Consider the following 20,060-nt stretch of genomic DNA (forward strand, 5'->3'; position numbering starts at 1 on the left):
CGTAAGGAGAATCGGTCTTTCCTCTGGATCATGACCCCTCTCGTGAGCCCATCACGACAGGGCCCCAGTCTCCGACCTCATGCAGATATCTGCACTCGCTACTGGGAGCAGTTCGAAGTCCGCTCTCGGGGATTCTCAGGAACAAATCCCAACCATGGAACGCTCGTGAGACAAAAGCCAGGAAAGCACGCCAGCTGCTTCCGCCTCATCCTCTCAGATACCACTCACCTCTTTCACAACACTGTAGGCCTTGGCCACACCTTCCCGCAGGTCCACTGGCTGGTGGGCTAGGCGGTGATGAGGAAACCTCTTGATCTTCTTGGGCTCGATAGAAAGGGTCCCAGGAGACACCATGTCGTAAGCAGTCTCTGCTGCTGCCTGGATCATTTTATCAGAAAGAATGAATCAGAGGAAAAGTCTGCACACGCCCCAATGATGTACTGGGCCAAAAGAACACAGGGACCCACAGGCTCTAACACAGGCACTTCTGCAGGGGCTGAGTTCTTTACAAAAAAAACAAGAACATCAAAGGGCACATTAAGAATTAATTCCTAGGGGACGCCTGGGTGGCTCAGTCGGTTAAGCGTCCAACTTCAGCTCAGTCATGATCTCACGGCTTGTGGGTTCAAGTCCTGCGCCAGGCTCTGCGCTGACAGCTCAGAGCCTGGAGCCTGCTTCAGAGTCCGTGTCTCCCTCTGTCTCTGCCCCTCCCCTGCTCTTGCTGTCTCTCTCTCTCTCTGTCTCTCAAAAATAAACGTTAAAAAAATTAATATCTGGATTGATCAGACTTTTTCAGTGGCTCCTCTGTCCTCGGAGAACACTCTCCATGTTACCAGGCTAGTCAAGAATGCCCTGTCTGTGAACAACTAGACAAGGTCAACTAGAGCTCAATACTTAATGCAACAAACCTTAATACATCTGCTATTTGATCTGCAATGATTTCTTTACGTTTAGCTATGATCTTTTCATATAAATGAGGCAAAATAAATCCTCGACTACCTTAAAGGTCATAATTTAACTGAAACAGGCAAACAAATTTGACATGGCGTTCCACTTCTTTATTCTACTAATTATTTAACACTGGAAAGCTAAGCAATAAAAAAATAAAAAATTAACTCATCATAAATAAAATACCTACTCCAGCATTTTGTATAGTTTCACAATATCCTTTTAAAAGCAAACAAAAAAAACCCCAACCATTTTATAATAAGTCCTCCTCTCTGTACAGAGGAAGGCAGGCTGTGGGGAGATACCTGTATGGTTTGAACCATTCTGTTTGTGAGTTCTAGAGCAGCCATCGCTGTGGAAGTGCCAAAGGAGGCGGCGCCTCTCTGAAACCCTCTGACGATGCGCCCGTCCTTCCGGTACTGCTCAATGGGTAACCACACCAGGTCCTTCAGGCCTTGCACTAGAACGACAGTCAGTACAGGGAAGTCAGGAGGAGCGATGGAGCCCGGGTCCCTGCTATCACTCTCACCCTGGGGTTTTTAACCTGAAATGGGAGGCCAAGTGTTCTTACAGGTGTGCATGACCACGCATGTGAATTTTCTAGAAAGATGGTCCGCACAAAGACTCTCAGAGGCATCCACGAACTCCAAAAGGGTTAAGAATCACAGAGCAGCCAAAAGAAATCATCTTTTGATTAAAAAAGAAAACTCACCTAATTGTACTAGAGAGTGCATAGGCCCAACGCCTCCCAAGATCCCCGGTAGCTGGTTCTTCTTAATGTCCGTGAGCCATTCGGTGATGGCATACGAAAACAATTTGTCAACACCTAGCAAGCTAGAGCAAATGACTATTAGTATACAGAAAAGAGATTTGCAGGTTCAGATATTGTAGATATTCAGTCTGAATATATTACACACGGATGTATGTACACACATATAATCTGGTTTAACATCAGTAATTTCTATGAGGCTTAGGTAACCAGTAGAAGTGTGTTCTTCCACTGCTCTAATTTCTTGAGCATCCAGGGATTAATTTTATTCTGGCATCAGATTAATTCAATGTCTATAAATTGCTACAGGGCTCCCAGCTACTAAGAACCATCACGCTATGAATGTCCAGTCTTTTTGCTAAATAAACTGATTTACAACTTTGGGAAATTATTTAAAAATAACCATAGCTGTTTTTGAAAAATCCTCCTCTGTCCAAACTCCTAGTACTCTCTCAGAATAAAAAGTAGTCCCTAATTGGGACGCGTCCTCTAAAAACGAGCTCTCTGCAGACAATAGTGTAAAGTAATTAAATTATTTGTTTAAGAAAACTCAACATTCAATTTGTTGTAAACTAACTGTAGTAACCATACCGTAAAGTCTCATGTACTAAATCAACCTACCCGTGACGGTAGAAAAGGCGCTTCAGCTTCAGTTCCGAGCAGTTTAACTGGGCCAGACCGATCAGGATCCCTGCTAGCGTGCCCTTTAGGATTTAAAACAGATTAATGTGTAGATTGAGAGACCTCACATTTAAAATAGTTGTTATTTGGGAAAAGCAAAGTAACATTCATTCACGAATAAAGCTAGAACACTTAAAATATTTACAACAAAAAAAATACACACTTAATAGGACATATGACACAACTTCTAACAACTGTACTCATGGGTTCTTAAATGACGTTTACTTTAAAAACAGAATTTTAAAATCTTGCACATCATTTCAAACACACATAAACTATGACAGGAAAGGTTTAAAAATTAACTCCTAACAAAGAAAAACAAAGAGATAATTAGAAAACAAAAAAACAAAGGAGATAATTTTGTAGAGTATATTTATACAAAGTTTCCAAACCTGATCCATTGACACGTGTTTGCCGTGATAATCAAGTCGAATAGGAACTTCTGATGTGAATCTAAATTCTCTAAAGACAGAGAAAGGGAGTTATTTATATTCGAAAGTACTAACAGCTGAAATTAGATAGAAGTTAAATTTATTCAATTGGAGAATAAAAAACGAAGCCACAAAATAATGTGGATATAAGCATCTCAAAGCCTAAACAAAGGGGAATGTCTTTCAGCTCTACCTTTTCTTAAGGTAATATAACAACTTAACTGATGTTTATCATATTCTACATTAGATTTACTTAAATTTTCCTCACAAAAATCTTTTCCTAGTTTACTAAATAATGTTTACTTTAGAAAAATTCATTCTGGCAGATATTCTCCATTTATACAGGGAACAAACTGATAAAAGCAACCTTCAAGATTAAACCAAATGATACAATCATTACCAAGAAGTAAAAAAAGAGAAGAGTAAGGGATTTAAGCTCCACGGTGAAGCAGAAAGTGCCAGAAAACCCAGCCACGAATTCCAGTTTTACCAGTTATATGTGATGCGATCGTGGGCAATGAACTTAAACTCTGAACCTAAACATCTTCGTCAGTAAATTTTTATTTTTTTTATTTTTTACTTTTTATTTTAGACAGAGCGGAGCAGGGGGAAGGGGCAGAGAGAGAACGTCAAGCAGGCTCCACACTCGCCGTAGAGCCCGACAGGGTGCTCGATCCCACGACCGTGAGATCATGACGTGAGCCGAAATGAAGAGTCGGGACGCTCAACCAACCGAGCCACCCAAGCACCCCAAGTCACTAAATCTTTAAAATGCCACCTACGCTGGTGGATTTTAGTGAGCATTCTTGAAATTAATGCTGATAAACAGGGTATCAACATACAGACACTGGGAGTTCTGTGACAATGAAGTCCTAATTATATACCGATGGTATACCTCAAAGAGAAGAAGCAGACTTCCCCAAACTAGACTGCACAATGGACTTGAAACACAATTTTTCTACAGAGTTAATGTCTGCCTTTATATCCTAAGCCATTCCACAAAAGCCCAGTTTAACCCACAGTCAAATGGAAGTGCGGTATTTCCACCAGTCACTACAAGGAGCCTGGGACCCCAGGTCATCCCCCGTCTTCCAAATACACATCTCCATGTGGTTTCTCCATTTGGTTTTCTCGGCAACAGCCCCTTGACGCCTGCCTCCTCCGTCCGCACCTTTTTCCCCATGGCACAGAATATGACAAATCATCTATTTTATTTACTCGTAATGTCAACTGTATAGGGATTTTTCTCTACTTTGTTCACTGTGCCTAGGACCAGAGCTGGCATACACAGAGCAAGAGCTCAGTAAGTATTATGGAATGGTTGGGGGAGGGGGAGCTATTAGGCCACCACTTAGAAAACGCACTGGATTTGGGATGAAGACCTGTGTTCTGGTCTTGACTTGGCCACTAACTGTGTGGTCTTGAGCAAGTCAACTCACTTCTCTGGGCATTAACTTCCTCGTCTATGAAGGGAGAAATCTGGGTTATACCACTAACTACCACCCCAGGGTCCTAGGCCCTCTAGGAGCTTTTGAGTGTATACACAGAAGTCTGTAAGCAATTTTAAATAGTCTAATGATAAAAATAAACATCTGCTTAAGTAAGTAAGGCGACACAAGCTGACTAAATAAAAAGCATCCAACCTCTTTGCTTTTAGGCCAGAACTGTTAACAATTCAATTTCTTTTGGACCGGTTATCCAGTGTTCACAAAAAAACAAACCGGTATTCAAATGATTACTTCGGGTACACAATTTCTTGGTAGAAACGAAATAAAAGAGATCCTTCTTTCATGGTGAAAGGTCTGGAACCACCAGAGATCATCTCTCCCAGGATCTTTTCAATTCTCATATTCGGTTATTTTTTTCCCTAGTTCCTAGAGTACAGAAGATATGTAAAACATGAAAGCACTTTAAAATAGTTACACTGCCTGCTTTGAGCCATAGCCAAAGTGTAACCTGAAGTCCACGTGGAAAGACAGAACTTGGGGACCATCGATGTCAGCAGGAGTACAGAAAACGAGGGGAGTAGCTGACAGTCCCTCACAACGCAGGTGGCCTGGTCATCATCCTCGCTCCTTTCAAAGAGCCAAGGCTCCACGCCCACCATCAAGGGCTGGGAAAGAAGGAAGACGGGGAGAACGAACGGGTCAGGAAGCCAAGGACAAACTGCGACGTGCGAGCGGCTGGCTGGGCCGTGGGGCAGTAACTCCAGCAGACGGCGGCTGCGCAGGGGACCGGACTTTCCTGACAGTGCCGACTGAGCTGGGGAGCGAAGGGTCAGGAGAGACAGGACGGTGCTGGGGAAGGGCAGACGGAAAACCGCAGAAAGTTCTCACGTGGGAGGAGGAAGCGCAGGAAGCCAAGGTGTGTAAAGGACACCATGTTTGAGGAAGTGCAAATGTGCCATCACAGGGGCTGGGAAGAGGGCCGAGGAGGGGGAAGCGGCAGCTAAGAGGAAAAGGACACTCCTGCTCCAGAAAAGATCAGGAGGAAGGGCTCCTGAGCCAGGCCTGCTGTGTGTAATCAAGGGGTGCGGGATGCGCGAGGCCCGCCTGTAAATAAACACACCAGTCGACGGTCTGGCAGGCACAGAAAAGCTGGCGTAATCTCACGATTAGGGAGTGGTACACGAACACATTCGAGAACAACCTGCAGGGGCACCTGGCGGCGGTGGGGGGGGAGACATGGGGGAGGGGGGGGCACGGGGGGAGGCGGGCGGGGCGCTCAGTCGGTTGAGCGTACGACTCTTGATTTTGGCTCAGGTCATGATCTCACGGTTCGTGGGTTTGAGCCCCATATCGGGCTCCGCGCTGACAACACAGAGTTTGCTTGAGATTCTCTCTCCCTCCCTCTCTTTCTGCCGCACCCCCACCAGCCCGGCTTTCGCACCCTCTCTCAAAATAAACATTAAATAATAATAATAAACCTTCAAAAGTCTGAAATAGCTTTACTTGTTATCCAAATTAAGTGATTTACCTAAAAAACACAGGCTGATCACTAACTGCTGCTTCTTCAGCTGAGAAGTCCTTCTGTTCCTCCCTGTTACCCACTTCCACGGAGCTGACACTGGTGTTCTGGGAAGGCTGCTTCGGCCCAGGGAAAGAAAGAACGAGATTTGGCTCCTTTGAGGTGCTTAAATGCCTCGGCAAACTGCAGGTGACGTCAGCTCCAGGAGACTTCTTAACTGCAAAGGTAACGTGCACACTGAAGACCCGCTGTGCTTCTTCAGAGCACCCGCTTAAAAGCCAGGTAGCTGTAACTTGCGTTGCTATGTTTCACTTAATAAACACAATTACTTAATAATAATAATAAATAATAAATAATAAATAATAAATAATTATTAAATAAATTATTATATATATTATATATTTATATATATATTATATATAAATTATAAATAATAAATAAATAATAAATAATAAATAATAAACACAATTTCACTTAATAAACACAGAGAAAACGGACTTCCGCCTTTTAAGATGTCACTTTCACATATACTACATTCGCGAAATATGAAAAACACACACAAAACACACTTATATAAATCGGAACGAAGACTGCAAATACACTCTCAAATAGGCCTCAGAACAAATCAATCCAAGCACTTGTTATAGACATTTTCAAACTACACATATTTAATACCTTCTGGATCTGGAGCCATGAGAAGCTCTACTTCTGTCGAAAGACTCGTGAAGAAATCCTTCAGGAAGAACAAAGCGTCCTAAAATGAAAAGATGCAATTATAACCAAAGGGAAGGGAAAGGCAGATGGATTCTAAAACTAAAAAGCAAAGTGTCTTACAGTCCCATATTTGACTTCTTATTCATCTACAATTTTTACTGTGTCAGGCGTTGCTCCTTTTTCTCCCTCTCTCTCTCTTTTTCTCTCTCTTTCTCTCTCTCTCTCTCTCTCTCTCTCTCTCTCACACACACACACACACACACACACACACACACACACACACACATTCTGTTAATTCTCCCAACCCTGAGAAAATCAAATGTGAAAATTAAGACACAGAGGGGTTAAAAATTACATAGCTATTTCTGAATCAAAACAAATTTTAGTTTTCTTGGAAATACAGCATTCTCGGTCTTCAACACTAGTTCTCACCGCAAGCCGGCGGTGGTGGTAATACCGACACGAGCAATAGCTGGGGCCGCACAAGTTCTCACTGTCTTAATGTTGCCCTTACTGCCATGTTATGCTGCCTTAATACATGTTCTTCCTGGAACAGGGCACTCGGAATCAGTAAGCCCACTCAGTATGGTCTCTTCTGAAATTATATAGTAACAAAAATGCACAGGCCTGTCTTGATGTCATCTGAATAAACCGTATTTGCCCATTATTAGCAGCCACATTTTACCTCCCTCCCTCAAACCAACAAATCCATTTTGGAAAATATGAAAATGAAATGCCTGAGCCTCTTCTTTCTAATTCTTCCCTTGCCTTTGGAAAAATCCTAAATAAATATAACACGTTAATATCGCACCAGAAAAAGCGATGTGACAGTCAATTACAGGGCACAATATTTGGTGGCATACCAAAAGTTTGGTAATTCCAAGGGATCTGATCAACTAGTAACCACATTCACCAGAAGTGTAAATGATGGAAGTTAGAAAGGTATTTTCCTAGGTAACATGGCATATGGGAGACTGAAGGATGGGGCTGACGAATAAGCAGCTACTTATGGAAATATTCTGGTTCTGCAGTAGGGTAGTCGGTTCATGATTTGTTCATTATTTTATTACGCTTCACACATGTATATGACTTCTTGTTATTTACACTACATAACAATATGCAGATACACGTATGTATATATACACACATTTAATATACATGTGTATCGAGAACTAGATGTTAACAAAGTTAACCTAAATGTTACCTGTCATTATTGGACCGCTAGATGGCGATATTTTAACACTATAAATGCTTTGACTCCATGACTGCCTTCAAAAAAAAAATACTAGTAAGAGAAAACTCTAGGTAAAAATATGCTCTAAAATTAGGGGCACCTGAGCGGCTCAGTCGGTGAAGCATCTGACTCTTGACCTCGACTCAGGTCACGATCTCGCAGAACCTGAGCTTGAGCCTCACGTCGTGCTCTGTGCTAACAGCATAGAGCCTGCTTGGGACTCACTCTCTCTCTCTGCCCCTCCCCTGTGCCACGTGCTCTCTCTCTCGCTCTCTCAAAATAAACATTTTTTTTTTAAAAAGGAAGACTACAGAGACAGCGGCTTTTATCATTTTTACTACAAATGCACAAAACAGAAAAGGAGTACTAATCACCAGCGTTTCAATGTTCTCAGAAGTTTTGATTTTGTTATTTATGCTACTCTTTACAACTCGATAAAACCTGATTTTAAAACTAGCCAGAAACAGACCCTTCACAAATAAGTGTACAAATGTCAAAGCAGCACATGAAGAGACGCTTAGCACCATCATCAGGGGAAATCCAAATTATAACCACAGTGAACACCAAATAAGACAGTTCAACACACAACACCAAGTTTGGCCAGAGTGTGAAGAAGAGGCAGCTCTCACCTGCTGCAGCGGGGGCATACGATGGGGTAACCGCTGCGGGGAACAGGCAGCTTCTCACAAGAGTTAAACACACATCTGCCTCGTGACCTGGAAATTGTTTACAATACCCAACACGAATGGAAACCCAGATCCACAAGAAGATTTGTACACTAACTTCATAACAGCTCTATTTATCAGAGCCAAAACCGAGAAAACCACGCAAATGTAAATCAGTAAGTAAACGGATACACAAATTGTGGTACAGCCGTACGGTGAGATCCGTACTCGGCAATAAAGGGGAACAGACTGAACAGAAACGAACAGACCTGCCTCAGCACAGAGGGAGCGCGTGGCACGGGAAGCCAAATACATTTCCACTCACACGAAGTAGGGGGACAGGAAGGCTGACCCGCGGGGACGGGAAGGAGGTCAATGGCTACTGGTGGAGACCGACTGCAAAGGGGCCCGGGGGACTCTGAAGGGAACAGAAAATGTGCTCTATTTCAACTGGTGTAGTAGTTACTCACGTGTGTATCTTAGTCAAGCTCCAACGGTAAACCTAATATCCTGGCATTTTACTGTATGCAAATTATACCTCCATACAATCAATTTCTTAAAAGTTTAAAAAAAACTTGGTTTATTATTTTTGCAAACAGACTATAGTTATCCTAGCTTTAAGGTGCTATGATACAAGATATTAACAGTACAATATGACTTAAAGCGTTAAAATAATTAATTTTCATGTCATACTCAGACTCAGGCAACCAAGCAATGATGCTAAAAAAAACACCAATATGCAAACTGGCCCTGCCATGTATTCACCGTTTCCAACCTCAGCCAAGCACAAACTCACCTTACCAGAATGGCCTCACACGTCCTCTCACACCCTGAACTAGACCCTCGATGCCTTTACAAAAAGCTTCGTGTGACTAACTCCACTGCGTTCCTTAAGACCCACCTCAAGTGTCACCTCCTCCAGAAAGCCTTTCCTGATTACCCTCCACACTCTTCTAAACTCCCAGATGGCTAAGGAGCCCTTTCTGCTGGGGTGTAACATGCTCTGCCTATCTTTACCACTTGTACTCACCACAGGGTGTTTAAAAAGTCCTCTGTTTTATGTTGGTCCTCCCCCACCCCCACCGCCCCGTACAGAGGTCTTTGAGGATGGGTGTTTGCCTAGCTTCGTATCTCCAACATCTTAGCACAGAAGCTGGGACAAGGCTGGCATCCAGCAGATGATCTGGGGTTAATAAGCATGTCTTCCCTATGCAGATTTCCAGGCAGTGAGACACTGAAATGGATCCCAGACTAAGAGAGTCAGGCAATCTGGCCTCTTCATATTTCAGATCCCAAACTGCCTACTTACACGACCGTCATCATCTACTTACCCTCCCCCAGACGAAAACCACCCCTTCCGCCTGGTATCCTGCCTGCCCTACGGGTACACCGAGCTTTGGAAGCAATGGCACTGAACTTCAACGGCAATGCAGCTTTTTGAAAACGTGAGAAAACAGTGTGTGGCTTTCATACTTGATCCAGTTAATAAAGTCAGAGATATGTTCGCTGAGAAAAATATTACTCAAAGCACAGTCGTTCAACCGATTTGTTTTCAAAAGAAAACACGGAGAATGCGAGTAATTGGTTTTCTATCCAGATGACCATTTGCTATCTCAAACTAAGGTGGGGGGGGGGGTCGGCGCAGTGAATCCCTCCCCAACACTTGGGAGCATGGCTGTGTTCTCCTAGGGTTCACATCTTGGGGAATTATTTCCTGCTACTCCTCAGTTACACCATAACAGTTATTTCTGTTTTCTCAACGGTTAATATTCTCCCATTTCAAAATCACAATGCTTTATAGCTCTGAGTAATAAATTAAGCCCACTATTAAAGAAAAAAGCATATTAAAGGAAACCGGGCTCAGTCTGGCAAAGTCATGCTATAAAGACGCATCTCGCACAAATTTGCTCAGGCTGGTGAGTTCCACGGATCAAACTTCCCATAAATACTTCATCGTATTCCTATTCCAATACAGGCCAATGTATGGATGGACCAAATTAAAATACGGGTATGCAAAGATATTCTTCTCCTAACGAGAGAACATAAATCTCAAGTGCACATCAGCAGGACCGTCCCAGCTCAGAAGCGACCAGTATTGATGTAAAGCCGTGCTGAACTTCTGCGCTTCACGAGACTTTTCTGAGAAATGCCTGTATTTTATGATATAAATATTGATACATTATTCCTGAAATATCTGCTACTTATTTAGATAAGTCACCATTATTCAATCCATACTACTTAAGCAAACCAATAATGCTGTCCCACATACTCTCTACTTCAAACCTGAGCTCACAGCAATGTAGGCTGGGACGGGACAGTTTTGTTATTTCAAAAGCAGGCTATTCTAACAACTCCATTTATTTTCTCTGTTGTCACGTGCTTCGGTTAGCAAGAACAACAGACCTTTAACACCGTGCGCCAGGCACGAAGTTAAATATTTAACGCTCACTATCTTATTCAATCTTCATTTTTACAACTGATGCTACATCTGTTACTTGGATTCTACCAGCCAAGAAACAGAGGCATGGAGAAACAACGTGCCCGGAGCCACACAACCAGGACAAGAGAACCGAGATGCAAACCCCGAGCCTGGGCCCCGCACGGCCAGGCCGCATCCCTCTGAAGCACCACGTGGTCGTGCACCTTGAACGAGTGTGCCCAAGAGGTGCCGGCCAGGTTTTACACAGCCGAGTCAACGCAAAACCCGCAATAATTTGATGGGATGCTTGCTAAAACACGGCAAAGTGCATTTCTTTGTGTTTTTCCACAAATCTCTGCTGCGTGTGATCTCTTTAGGTACCAATTTAGTGATCTGCCACTCTGCCCAGGGCAGTAGGAATTCTCTTCCAGGTGCTGCGGTTAAGACAAAACCGCTCATGGGCGCCTGGGTGGCTCAGTCAGTTAAACGGCCCGCTTTGGCTCCGGTCATCATCTCGCGGGTTCTTGAGCTCGAGCCCCGCATGGGGCTCTGTGTCACCAGCTCAGAGCCTGGAACCGGCTTCGGATTCTGCGTCTCCTTCTCTCTGCCCCTCCCCCACTGATACTCTATTTCTCTCTCAAAAATGAATAAACATTAAAAAAATATTTTAATTAAAAAAAAATAAAAAAGACACAACCGCTCTTGTCTTTCAATCACAGATAGGAGGGAGTCCTTTAACACTCCCTGAAAGCACCCGTGTACCTGCACGAGCGTGTGTGCGTGAGGATGAGAGCGTGGGAAGCAGGTACTCAGTGCAGCGGCACGCACGCGACGAGGAGACAGGGAACAACATCGAACGTTTACCCGCCAGCAGAGCAGGTCCCAAACGCCTAACGAGTCCGCCCTGCTCCTCACCAGCAGAACTCTGCTTCAGCTACGCTACTTCCGTAAAAGTGAAATCGTAAACATTTTAATTCTCCTAAACTGAACCTCTTCTTCCGGATGCGGGACATTTTTAAAATGTCAACTCCCTCAAGAATGTTTGCGGTACAAACCTGGTCAATATTGAGGCGAAGTGGCATCAGTGACACTCTTAGGCAGCATTCCTGCGGTGACCTGCCAGACTCCGGGCGCACATGTAACGCTTTCACTGTCAACTACGAGAGGAGAAAAACATTCCCCACCCCCCATGACATTACAACCTGGTTTTCATTTAAAAAGGACAAACAGAAAAGAAAAGAAAAAAAAAATCCCATTTCTCTTTCTGACACGAGAACTAGAAGTGGAGTTGTTGACCTTTTCCCTTAAGAGCCTGACTCAGACTTTTCTGGGTCACACGCTCCCTGAAGAATCTCATGAGAGGTATGGATTCTCCTTAGTGGACAAGATGCGGGTGACGGTGTCGTCTCCTGGGGGTTTGCTGGGCCCCTGAAGCTGACTACAGCCATACTCCAAAGACGGCTGCTGTGACGTTTTCTTCCAGCGAGCCTGAGCGAATCATTTCTATTCCACTAAAACTTGCAAAGTGTTCGAAATCCGGAACATTTCCGGCTTCCGGCAACACTAAGTATTCTGTGTAGATCACTATGGACTTCCGGTTTTCCTCAGGCATCAATATACTGGCAATTATAATTAACGGACCCTCCAAGTGACGTGTAAAATAACTTTTAAAACATAAAACTTTAAGCAGCATATTTAAAAGGGATTTTCATATTAAAATGAAAAAAAAAAAAAAACCAACCCAGCAGTTTTCCCCAGTCTAAATCTTCTGCAGTTAGATATAATAAAAACACTTTTCCAAAACTAATATAATGACAGAAAATAGGAGGTCTTAAATCTTACCATGTTGGAATGAGCTTTTCGAGGCATCTCTTTACTGCAATACAGGTACAAAAACTTATTCATTTGTGATGTTGCCAGACGATCTCGAATTTCAAGATCCTGCACGATGAACACCTGCCGGGAGACCGGGTGCTCTAAGAGGCTGGACTCGCATTCCGGCTGGCAAGGGGGGTAGACCTCGTGTTGAAACTTCACCTTCACAGCCAAGAAGGAACACACGGCAATTTTTACTTTTTATTCAGATTAGAATTCCTCTTTCAAATGCAAAATATCCCTCACCATTTTTCGAATTCTCACTTTCGGAGAACATAACAGTTCTTTATTTGTTCACGTATTTATTGATCTATGTGTCCCCGACAAGGATAAGCTTGACTGACATTTCTTATTTGATCTTGGCAAACTCCCTATCCTTTTCAGGCAAAACCCTCAACAGGAGTAACACACACGATCAGCACCTTGCATGCCTATGAAATTGCTTGAAAGGGAATCAATGCATGCAGGGTTCAAGTCCCAAAGAGAGAGGCGGGGGGGACGATCCTCACTACAATATTCCTATGTTAAGTACCCTAATATATGACACTGGGCACAATCCCAGACAAGCTGAAAGGATTAAATGCATATAATGTCATTGGTGGCCTGAACATACAGGTCCCTGACATTCATGAGGGACTGACAGAGGTGCCATCCAACGGCAGGCCCTCTCACATAGACAGACACTCAAAGGCAGTGGTTCCCCAAGTGTGAGCCTGGAAAAGGGAGTTATCAGAATCGTCTGGGGACTCATTAAAAATGCAAATTCACGGGCCCCACCTCAGACCTACTGGATCAGAAGCTCTGGGGCCCAGCAACCCGTGTTTTAACAAGCCCTCAAGGTGCTTCTGAGCCCTGCTCAACTCTGAGAGACACTCCTCTAGGGAAAGCCTGGGAAAACACAAAACCCCTCAAACTTCTCAGAACATTTAAGAAAGAAAAAGAGGCAAAAGTTTTACAGGACCCCTTGCACTTTTCCAATCCAGAGGCGTGGGGCTGGTGGCTCAAGACCACAAGGTGGGGGCGTGACTCCAAACCCCCATTAGTGCTCCCACTTCAGGGGCTGTTTTCCTTCAAACTGCCATCTCACCTTGCTTAACTGTATCTCCATTAAAAAGTCATGGTTTCTTCCTTTTCCCCCACACACCATGTTACGTCCATGCCTCGTGGGTGTGTGAGAAGGTGAGCTGTGAGGACTGCTATAAATGGAGAAAAAACGAACAACAGCAACGACAACAAAACCTTTTGTTGCAGGAATATTCAAAGAAAGGCAATGAATGACCTCAGGAAAAACAGTAAGATAAAAAGAGAAAATTAAGATTATAGAACCATCAACATGTTGCCACAAACTGTATTTCTATGTGTCAAAGCCAAACACACGTTTAACAAGTACTTCAGGAGCCTCGAGCCCTAGCCTAGCACCCAGCGGGATGCCCGAGAGAGTCAAGGGCACACATGGTCCCTGCCTCCTGAGGCACAGGCTTTACTGCACTGCCCTCACCTGCTCACATAATGGTCCTTCTGAATGAAGGCCAGGGCCTGGGTCTTACTCATTTTGGTGAACGTGCCTCTAACACAGGCTCTGGCACAGGGTAGGTGCCCCAAAATTGTGCTGAATGGAAATCACTTAAGTTGCCTTAGTTTGGTAAACATACAAACAATGTGAATAAGTTTACAAATGAAGAGCTTTTATATTAAAGGAGTAACTTAAATTACAGTTTTCAATACTCCTTTATTAATACTCCTTAAAATGACAAATTCTACGTATGCTGTGAAAAGAACATAGTGGCCTGTAAAAACAAAACAAAACAAAACAAAAACTTCTAGTAAGTTTTTGTAGAAACTTGTAGAAACAAGAAAACTTCTTGTAGAAATCAACTTACATATAACTTTTAGCCGGAGAAGTAGGAGGGACTGTTCCAAAATCCTTTCCTCCATAAAGATGCCAAACAAGAGAGACTTCTTTAACAACATACCGGACGACAGGGATGGGAAAGTGCAATGGGGCTTTGCTTGTATCTGTCTTCTTGATGGGCTGACTAAAATAATTCTCTCTTATTACAATTGCATCATCAACCATTATTTTTACAATTGGTTCTTCTTCCTTCTCCTACAACAAAGAAACGGGACACATCCTATCTTGTCGCAGTAGAAACCACTGATTACGTTGCTTATCTCAAGATTTCTTGATTCTGCATTCTTTTTAACAATAATTTCAATATACAAAACGGGGCTAGTTACGATGTAGTAATCACCACGTTGGATACTCTGCATTAACCATAAAATGGACTTTCTGTTCTACGTAAATCATTCCATAAAAAATTTTTATAGTCTTCAGTTTGGCTTTTACTATTTGTTTGATAATAAAAAAGGCACAGATATAGCAAGTGTCTATCTGTGTGTATGTGGAGGGGGCTGTATAGTTCTCTAATTCAAAGTCAATATTACATTTCAAACTTAACGTACTTCAACATGCTGACCAAATTACCATGATCCTAATAATGAACTTGTTGAGAGTTTGACTGCTTTTTAATTTCCCAGGATGTAGTAAAACAAATACACTTACCTGCCAAGTCACTACTGAGCAGTTTAACACATATATACACTAAATGGTGATGCATAAAGTTCCATTTCAGCACCAATGCTTACCCATTTTAGTAAACTGTGGATTCATTAAATCCAGACCATCCTTTTTAAATATGAGCATGACTCTCTGGGGCACATGGGTGGCTCAGTCACTTAAGCCTATGACTCTCGATTTTGGCTCAGGTCATGATTTCACGGTTCGTGAGATCAAGCCCCACATTAGGCTCTGAGCTAACAGTGCAGAGCCTGCTTGGGATTCTCTCTCTCTCTCTCTCTCTGCCCCTCCCCAACTCGTTCCCTCTCTTTCAAGATAAACAAACATTAAAAATAAATACATTAATGTGAGCATGACTCTAACATGGAAATGATACGTATCAACCATCCATCAGCCTTCACACAAACCAGATCTTATCTTTCCCAATTCTTGGACTAGCAACTCTAGATAGCACTCCTTTCTGCCACTTTAATACTCTGAAGAGCTATCTTACTACACACAACATCTGCAGCTTAATAATCTATGTAGAAAATTTTGCAAACATAGAGCGTTCTTCTCTGAGTTTCTGAGAAATGTGTCATAAAAAGAGTAAAGTATAGGAAACATTTGCAAAGCCTCAATAATTACAAAATGAAGTCATTCTCAACTACAAAGAGTTAAAACCTAAAGACTCTTTTTCAGGTACCCTTTGGTCAATTTTACTTGTAACACTACCTTAAGGCCTCAGTTACGTGATCCATTTATTACCTGAATAGTTGCTCTTGGTGCAAAAAGAATGCAAAAGTCGTCATTCTCAGTGGGAGCACCTGCCATTGCATCACTGATCAGGTGGTGTGTGAACGAGGTGTAAGCAGGGCCGGGCTCCTGAGACACGTTCCCACTCTCATCTGGAAACAGGAAGAGGTCTGAACAACATGGCTCCTGAATCTGAGATTTTTCATTCAAAACACCTAGGTAAAACAAACAAAAACAAAGACAAAAAAACAAAAAAAAACACTCAATTTTGGCACATTTTGAAACATCGACAATAATGCTTGGTAACCATTTTAACCACATGTCAGCTGCACACTGTGTTGAATGTTTTCACCGGCCATATCTCATTTCTGTCTGACAATAACCCTCTGGCCACTACTAAGGAAACTGACAATAAGTTTGATGTTCTCCAAGCAAACAGTGAACGACGGTCTCATAAAGTCATAGACAGTCTCCTCTTAGTTATTTGGCATCAGTGAAGCTCAGAAATTCGGCAGCAGCTGATTAGTGTTGACTGGAAGTTTTCATATGAACAGCTCTGTCCTGTGGGCGGAGCTCTGGAAGAAGCTTCTGGGACAATAACGCAAGGGGAGGGAAATCTCTGTTGGAGCAGAGATTTCCCCTCTGGAGGGGGGTGGGTTGGAAACAGCGGCTACGTGGTTTTCGGCCAGGGAGTGGTGCCGTGTGACGGACGGGCTACTTCATCCAGTGCTGGATAGCCCAACGGGACACCTGTTCTCAGGTAGCCCTGTCAACGTGAAGTTCACAAAAGACCGCACGTGCGCCAAACCTGAATGTGAACGTACGTTTTTATGCATTTCTCCCACGTATCTTTCTCCATTCAGTCATTCCAACCACTGGATGGATGGAGAACGCGAAGATGGAGAAAGTGCCATTTTAGCCTCAAGAGGCTCCCAGACCAGATTTTAAATTCTTCTAAGTTACTCATCCCTTGTAAGTGCCTGTGCACCAGAATACGGAAGCTGTCCAGTAAATATTCGTGAAATATTCTTTCCCACATAAGGAGGTTTAGCTGCTAATGTTTATTACAGATAATGTAGCACACACAGGAAGCTAAAAGTTCCTGTTTGTTTCCTGAGTTCTAATTTATTCTAAATTAGAACGAAAGCAACATTTAATACTAAACTTTTCTAACACCAGGAGATAATCTTTTAAAATTAAGATTTTAGAATATGTAGAAATGACTATGTTCATCCAATTAGAAAACAAACACTTTTTAGATGGATGCTTCAAAGTATTTAGATGCTTCAGTCTGGCTATCAAGGCTCTCTCACCGGCTGGTTCCTCCCCGCCTCTCCACCTTTACTGGCCAATTCTTTTCAATGAGAAGGGAGCTTGCGCTCCAGTAACCGCCTGGGCTGTGAGATAATTAAGGCTTGTGCATGCTTCCGTGCCTCTGTCAACGTTCATGATCCTGCCAAGATTACCTCCTCTGCCTTCCACATACCTAAACCCCATCCACTCTTGAAAAGCCAATTCATGTCACTTGCATTGAAGTCTAATGAGATGGTTCCCATCCCTCCTGAACAGCAGTTGGGGGATGGTGACACTTTCTGAAGCTCTTTCTCATGTCGTTTCTCAATCGTTCTAAGTAAGAGCATCAGTTTGGTTTAGTGCCGATCTGTTTTACGAAACTCTACGCCAACAGAAAAGATAAGCTCCGTTTTCCGTTTAATCTGTGTCCCCCACAACACCCCGGCCAGTGTCGTTTATCTACTAGACACTCGATAAACACAAGCTGATTGACTAATAAATATCCACCCAAACTCAGACTTGTCTTTTCGTTACTAAGTTACTTGCTGAAGAATGTATATGCGTACGAATAACGTAAGGCTCAACTACGGCCCCGAAGTTCCCGGGGGAAGAAGGCCGGGCCCATCCTACCGTTAGACTGGCCTTGTGAAGACGCAGTGGCCTGCTGCAGGTCAAGCTCCTCCATAGCATCACTCATCAAATCCCGTAGCATCTGTTGATCTGCTTCTGGAAGTACTGGGCCTCGTGAGGATGAGCGGCCACCAGAATCTACCTACAGCCAAAAAGCCTAATTAAAAATAACCGAAAATGCTCTAAGAAGCAAAAGACTTAGCATGATTTTGTCCCGGAAATACACTACATTTTACAAACACACCGGAAGCAGGAACGCAGGCAGTGTTCCACATTCTGCTCGGCAGCGCTTACGTCTTACGTTTTTAGCATCATCACCATCACCCTGACAACTACTGGCAAACAGAAATAAATATGCCATCACGTCCCAGCCAGCACAGTGAACTGGGGTCGTGAAGAGACAGCACATTAGAAGAGACAGGATAAAAATACTACAGTGAGGCTGGGGGAGAGGGAGTGTCTCTGCAGAGTTAGATCTGCTCAGATCTGGCAGCTACAACAAGGCTCGCCCCTTTGACACCAAAAGCCGTTGCAGATCAGAGACTCAGGTCTTGGGATGAATGGACATCTGTCCAAGGACAGCAGGGGGCACACAGGAGGGGAAACCTACTGAATGGGGATTCTGGGGGCTCATCTCCAGCAGGGAGCTTAACCAATTTGGTCAGTGAACTGTGCATTCATTACATCCAGATCACGCTTTTCAAATGGGAGCAGGACTCTGAACTGGAAAGATCTCATTTGAAAGGGATAATTTAAAGTAACTTTTAGTAAACCGGAGAATGTTTTTAAAAAGAGAATAAACAGTAGAGAGGGAGTGTCACGAATCACCTTCTTATCGGTGGGAATATAGCAGGAGCAAGGAGTCAAAAACAAAAGTGTAACACAAATGAAGGGTAGAAGCATCCCCTGAACAAAAGAATGCAAGGTCCATCAGGCCCTTACTAGAGGCTCCATCACCAGAGACAGAATTCTGTTCACAGACCAGACCATGAAAAAGAATGAAAAAACACTGAACACTTAAAAATGCTAAACACACTCGACACTGCTCACTCTAGACATAAGAGAGGACAGAGAGGTAATGTACGGGGGCATAAGAAAGCACTGAACCGGAAATCGAAATACCTGAATCTTGTTGCCATTTTGGCTACTACTTTGGGCGAATCACCTAATTCTCTGGGTTTTAATTTATTCACTATGAAACAGAGGTGATAATCTTTACCCTGTCACACTGGGTTAAGGGAAATCACACGGGAGAACATAGACTGAAAACTGAACAGAATCCCACGTAAAAAACATGAAGGAGAACAGAGGCCTCTGGAAACAATATGAACACCTGCATCTCCCCCTCTCAGAAGCAGTTTTACACACGACTTGCACATCGCAAGCTCTTACATGCTAAATGTTTTCTTTCTTCCTGGAGGTGAGACGAAAATAACTCAAGTCTGGAAAAAAGTATTATGTTGGCCGAGAAGATTAAGGTTTTGAAACAAAGAATATCAGACAGCAAAACGGTTTTCCAAAAAGGCCCCTAGAACCACCTTTCCAGACCTCATCACTCTGATGGTAAACAATAGAGGATTTTTCAAAATTTCTTTTCTACCTCGTGACGGTCACGAAGATCTCACTGACTACACCTGTCACTCGTGTGGCTGCAACGGGTCAGGGTGAGTTAGTTGTAATGCACGATACCGCTGACTGTACCTTTGTCTTTCTTTCAGGGGCTCCAGGCTCCGTCTCCGCCTTGTTAGCCGCATGTAAGTCCCCATAGCTTGCGATGTACTGAATGAGATTCATTAACGCAGCACAGGAGTCCGAGCATGTTCTGATATGGACAATGTCACTCGAACAGTGTAGCTCAAAGCGCGGCTCAGTCTGGGCGCACACAAGGGAAAATGGATGAAAACATTTTCCAGGGGCGCCTGGGTGGCTCAATCAGTTGAGCGTCCAACTCTTGGTTTCAGTTCAGGTCATGAGCTGACGGTTTGTGAGTTCGAGTCCCGCATAGCACAGAGCCTGCTTGGGATTCTCTCTCTCCCTCTCTCTCTGCCCCATCCCTGCTCGAGCTTATGCTCTTTCTCAAAAATAAATAAACTTAAAAAAAAAATTTAAGAAAACGTTTTC

General features: G+C 43.3%; 1 protein-coding gene across 8 annotated transcripts in view; it reads right to left on the bottom strand.

The window, feature by feature from the left end:
- ATG2B (autophagy related 2B) overlaps positions 1-20,060 on the bottom strand; it is an 80,731-nt gene that overhangs the window by 14,256 nt on the left and 46,415 nt on the right. For 6 of the 8 annotated variants that reach the window (XM_045060485.1, XM_019833610.3, XM_019833608.3 and 3 more), the window contains 14 exons: positions 19,641-19,811; positions 17,940-18,081; positions 16,029-16,231; positions 14,584-14,810; positions 13,791-13,899; positions 12,671-12,865; positions 11,884-11,985; positions 6,472-6,550; positions 5,806-6,013; positions 2,791-2,860; positions 2,339-2,421; positions 1,661-1,782; positions 1,254-1,408; positions 229-378 (listed from right to left, as the gene is read on the bottom strand). In XM_045060485.1, the coding sequence (XP_044916420.1) occupies positions 229-378; positions 1,254-1,408; positions 1,661-1,782; positions 2,339-2,421; positions 2,791-2,860; positions 5,806-6,013; positions 6,472-6,550; positions 11,884-11,985; positions 12,671-12,865; positions 13,791-13,899; positions 14,584-14,810; positions 16,029-16,231; positions 17,940-18,081; positions 19,641-19,811 (2,016 nt within the window). Of the gene's footprint in view, positions 1-228; positions 379-1,253; positions 1,409-1,660; positions 1,796-2,338; positions 2,422-2,790; positions 2,861-5,805; positions 6,014-6,471; positions 6,551-8,025; positions 8,828-11,883; positions 11,986-12,670; positions 12,866-13,790; positions 13,900-14,583; positions 14,811-16,028; positions 16,232-17,939; positions 18,082-19,640; positions 19,812-20,060 lie in introns of those variants that run through there. The other 2 variants (XM_019833611.3, XM_045060487.1) reach the window with 2 other exon arrangements.

Source organism: Felis catus, chromosome B3 (genome assembly GCF_018350175.1).
Source record: "Felis catus isolate Fca126 chromosome B3, F.catus_Fca126_mat1.0, whole genome shotgun sequence".
NCBI lineage: Eukaryota > Metazoa > Chordata > Mammalia > Carnivora > Felidae > Felis > Felis catus.